The 4,117-nt window shown below is 37.5% G+C and overlaps 1 protein-coding gene across 2 annotated transcripts; it reads left to right on the forward strand.

The window, feature by feature from the left end:
* Positions 1-759: 759 nt before the first annotated feature.
* LOC125253889 lies at positions 760-3,547 on the forward strand. Of its 2 annotated transcripts, XM_048168137.1 has the most exons (4): positions 760-1,351; positions 1,843-1,929; positions 2,138-2,218; positions 2,960-3,547. In XM_048168137.1, exons 1-4 carry the CDS (start codon positions 1,233-1,235, stop codon positions 3,294-3,296), a joined length of 624 nt encoding a protein of 207 aa, XP_048024094.1. In that variant the 5' UTR covers positions 760-1,232; the 3' UTR covers positions 3,297-3,547. The 2 variants fall into 2 exon arrangements, with proteins under 2 accessions (XP_048024094.1, XP_048024095.1); XM_048168138.1 differs by lacking the exon at positions 1,843-1,929 and having other exon boundaries at positions 762-1,351.
* Positions 3,548-4,117: the final 570 nt, after the last annotated feature.

Consider the following 4,117-nt stretch of genomic DNA (forward strand, 5'->3'; position numbering starts at 1 on the left):
TTTTGCTCTCACCATGCTTTGTTTTCAGTTCTTTGGCCTTATGGGCCATCCTGAATACCACCTGGTGTGTTAGGTTCGTGTTGTGATGTTAGTTCATTGTAGAACTCATAGCTATGTTGTAGGAACCTTTTTGTTCGGCCTCCATGGTTATGTGCCTACAGTATGGTCTGTCTGTTAGGTTGAGCTTTGTACTTCCCTCTGGGATGACTGCGTAATTGTGCTTAGCTCACTAAGCTGGTCATTGGTTGTAGACTTTTGTGAAGTCTCCCGTTCAGACTGGCCCCAGGCTGGTTTGTGCTCCCCTGTACCAGGGTGCTCTAGTGCACAGCCTCCTCAGCGCTTTATCAGATGCTGAGTAGATCCTAGGATGAGTGGTCTTACTCCCCTCAGTACGAGGGTTTATAGCGTTCAGCTGAGTTCCGCTCTCCAGGATGCCCATCTCTGTATGTGGGTTTGAGTTGCTCATTGCCCTTTTGCAGTCACTCTTACCTGCTCTCCTCTTTTGGAGTTTGCGCCTGGAGATTCTGTGTATCAGGCAAGGTTGGCCCAGACTATATTTGGCTTTCGCTAAATTAGTATGGCCTCCTTGGTGGCGTCAGGGGTGAATTTATCCCCTTAGTGACTGGCTGGGATTCCTTCTGGTTCCCTGGCCACATTCCCTTTAACACTCTGAGGTCTAAAAACGCGCCGGCGCGTTTTGCAGTTTTTTTTTCACATTGCAGCAAAACAGACTTAAAATACTCCGTCATTTTTTATCATAGAGACATAAGTAATATATCAAATGAAACTATAGAATGTCTTCTTTTTTTTGTGTACACTCACAATCAAAATAAAACTTTGTGCTTTTTAAAAATAAATAAAATATACAGGGTGTGCTGTCCTGCCATCTCCGTCTCTGCAAACATCATTCTAAAAGGTCACTAAAAGTAACTAAAATAGACGGCTTATACATGCTACATGGACATGAGAGATATGTCTTTGCAAAGCTTTAAGTGTCTACTTTTAAACGAAACAAATAAATTCTAAAAAAAATATTCTCCCTTTATGTAATCAGTATAAAAGTAAAGAGAGGTACTGTTTCTCCTGTCTTACCTAATTATCTTTAATGTGTGCCCGCCCACGCGCAGAGCGCTCTATTCATAAGATAATGTGCTGAGGCGATCTATGCAAACTGTAAACGCCCCTAACAGCGTCTTAAAAAGCATCACTACTCAGGTGAGCAGCCTCTTCAGATGGTCCTGGACAGTGAGGAAGAGTTCACTTTTTCCTCGGAAGAAGAACACGACTCTGACGATGAACGTCTGCATTTTGAAGAGCGACTTGATCCAGCTGAAGATACAGTTTCTGATGAGTAAGTGATTTAGTTTTACTTAAATTATTTGACGTGTTTTTTCTATATAAGCGTACATATATATTTGTCTTATATTTACATCTAGGCCTATCTATATAACTCTATATAACTTTATCTCATAAAAATGCTTATAAATAGAATGCTTTTCTGTTGATATTCGACTTGTTATTAATATGCATAGATACGTTGGATACACGCGTTAGATCGATTAACTGCATGCAGTTGAATAGCATATTATGATAGACGTGAATGTGCTAAAATATGCTTGGTTGTGAAATGCGCGAACGTGTTGCTATTCACTAAATGTGCTAACTGATATAGCAGACTGTAACGTTTACACATTCGCACACTTTGTCCGGTAATGGCCAATTGACAGACATATACAGCATGCTTGTATACCTGTTAATTTCCTGTCAGTTATGCATAGCTAATGGTATGAGAGTAGTATCTTATATGCTAATAATAACAACAGTTTTTTTGTTTTGTTTTAGAAATGTGGATCCATCACTCTCGCATTCACCTGCAATTCTCACTAAGAGGGCACCCAGCAACACAGGCGATAATGATAATGAGAAAGAGTAAGTACACGTTTACCCACTATATGTGCAAACTGATATAGCAGACTGTAACGTTTACACATTCGCACACTTTGTCCGGTAATGGCCAGTTGACAGACATATACAGCATGCTTGTATACCTGTTACTTTCCTGTCCGTTATGCATAGGTAATGGTATGAGAGTAGTATCTTATATGCTAATAATAACAGTTTTTTTGTTTTGTTTTAGAAATGTGGATCCATCACTCTCACATTCACCTGCAATTCCCACTAAGAGGGCACCCAGCAACACAGGCGATAATGAGAAAGAGTAAGTACATGTTCACCCACTATATGGTAGGCCTATGTACACTACCGTTCAAAAGTTTGGGATCACTAAGATTTTTTATGTTTTTAAAATAAGTTTCATCTGCTCACCAAGGCTACATTTATTCAATTAAAAATACAGTAAAAACAGTAATATTGTGAAATATTATTCCAATTTAAAATAACTGTGTACTATTTAGTCTACAGTGTCACATGATCCTTCAGAAATCATTCTAATATGAGGATTTGCTACTCAAGAGACATTTATTGTTTACAATTGTTCAGAAATGTTTCTTGAGCTGCAAATCATCATATTAGAATGATTTCTGAAGGATCATGTGACACTGAAGACTGGAGTAATGATGGTGAATATTCAGCTTTGACATCACAAGAATAAATGACTTTGTGAAATATATTTAAATAGTACACAGTTATTTTAAATTGGAATAATATTTCACAATATTCCTGTTTTTACTGTATTTTTAATTAAATAAATGTAGCCTTGGTGAGCAGACGAAACGTATTTTAAAAACATTAAAAATCTTAGTGATCCCAAACTTTTGAACGGTAGTGTATGTATATATGTGTCTGTATGGCTTTCTTTCTTATGCGTGCACAATATTAGCATTAGTGCTTGGTAATGTTAATATATACAATAATAAACATTATATTAGTATTAGTTATTGATGATGCAAATAGTATAGCTCCTTGTGTAATAACCATCTCACTGTTTTTTTTTCTCCAGCTATAGCCCTAATGAGAGTGCTCCAAAACCCCTTGCAAAAAAGGCCAAGAAAAACATTCAGACAAGCAACAGGCATTCAGCTCTGTCATGGAAAACAGATAATGACACTGACATGGTTCCACAGACTCTGAGATTCCTACCTGCACGGGAACCTGGACCACAGCTGCGTCCTGCTGATGAACACACTCCTAAGAGTCTCTTCAAAATGTTCAAAATGCAAGGAATAATGCCACCGCTGGTCGTCGGAACTGCATGCTTTGCAAAGTACAGCTTGGTAAAAGGCAAGACACACCTTGGAAATGCCAGGCATGTGACATTTACTTGTGTCTTCAGTTGAAAAGGAACTGTTTTCAAAAATGGCACACAGATGTGTGACTGTTCAGATTCTCTGTTCACCACCTCTCACTGACCATTGGGCTGCAAAGATTATCTATATGTGATCAAGCAGGTTATGTATAGGGTGTAAAAGTGGGCTTTTTTTATAAACCTTACCTTTATTTGCCTGTATACACAAAATGTGCCTTTGACCCTAGTTTATATGTGGATTATATTGTTAACTTTATTTTAAATAAAAAAGAAAAAAAACAATGATATGTCTTGTCTTTGCATTTTCTTAGTTGACTCAGTCACATTCCTGAGTGAATGGCTCATTATGCGGCTCATTAGGGGCAGGGTCTTAATCTCCCCAGGTGTAAATCACTTCATTATTCATGAAGAGTCACACCTCTTCGCATATGGCCTAGCTAAACAAAAAGTGTCTTAGAAATTTAAAATCAATACAATGTTTTATGTGTCAGAGTAGGGAGGATCATTTCCACATCATTTTGAAGCAAAAACTCTACACTAAAATATACAATTCTCAAAAGTCTTGTGAAAAAACATTTAGTATGCATTTTGAGGTATTGTTTCAGTTACTTTTTTTTTTTGTTTTTTCAATAACCACGCATAAACATTATTCCTTTAAAAACACAAACATGTACATACATGTTCCTCACATATTATGGTAGCCTAGTTTGTGCTGAATACAGTGTAATGACACTTTTGTCATTAATATGTTTATAATCAACTGATAAAAGCACAAATGTCAGAGCATGTCAAAACTTCTCCAGGGCCCAAAATCAGCCTCAGACTCCAGAGGGTTAAGTGACCACTTCCTAC

This window comes from Megalobrama amblycephala, linkage group LG19 (genome assembly GCF_018812025.1).
Source record: "Megalobrama amblycephala isolate DHTTF-2021 linkage group LG19, ASM1881202v1, whole genome shotgun sequence".
Classification (NCBI taxonomy): domain Eukaryota; kingdom Metazoa; phylum Chordata; class Actinopteri; order Cypriniformes; family Xenocyprididae; genus Megalobrama; species Megalobrama amblycephala.

What these genes read in the sequence shown, in the direction of transcription:
- LOC125253889 (XM_048168137.1), top strand. Translation starts at nt 1,233, where the DNA reads ATGGTCCTGGACAGTGAGGAAGAGTTCACTTTTTCCTCGGAAGAAGAA. An exon ending in GAAGATACAGTTTCTGATGA is followed by an intron (nt 1,352 to 1,842) that starts GTAAGTGATTTA and finishes GTTTTGTTTTAG; the next exon opens with AAATGTGGATCCATCACTCT. An exon ending in GATAATGATAATGAGAAAGA is followed by an intron (nt 1,930 to 2,137) that starts GTAAGTACACGT and finishes GTTTTGTTTTAG; the next exon opens with AAATGTGGATCCATCACTCT.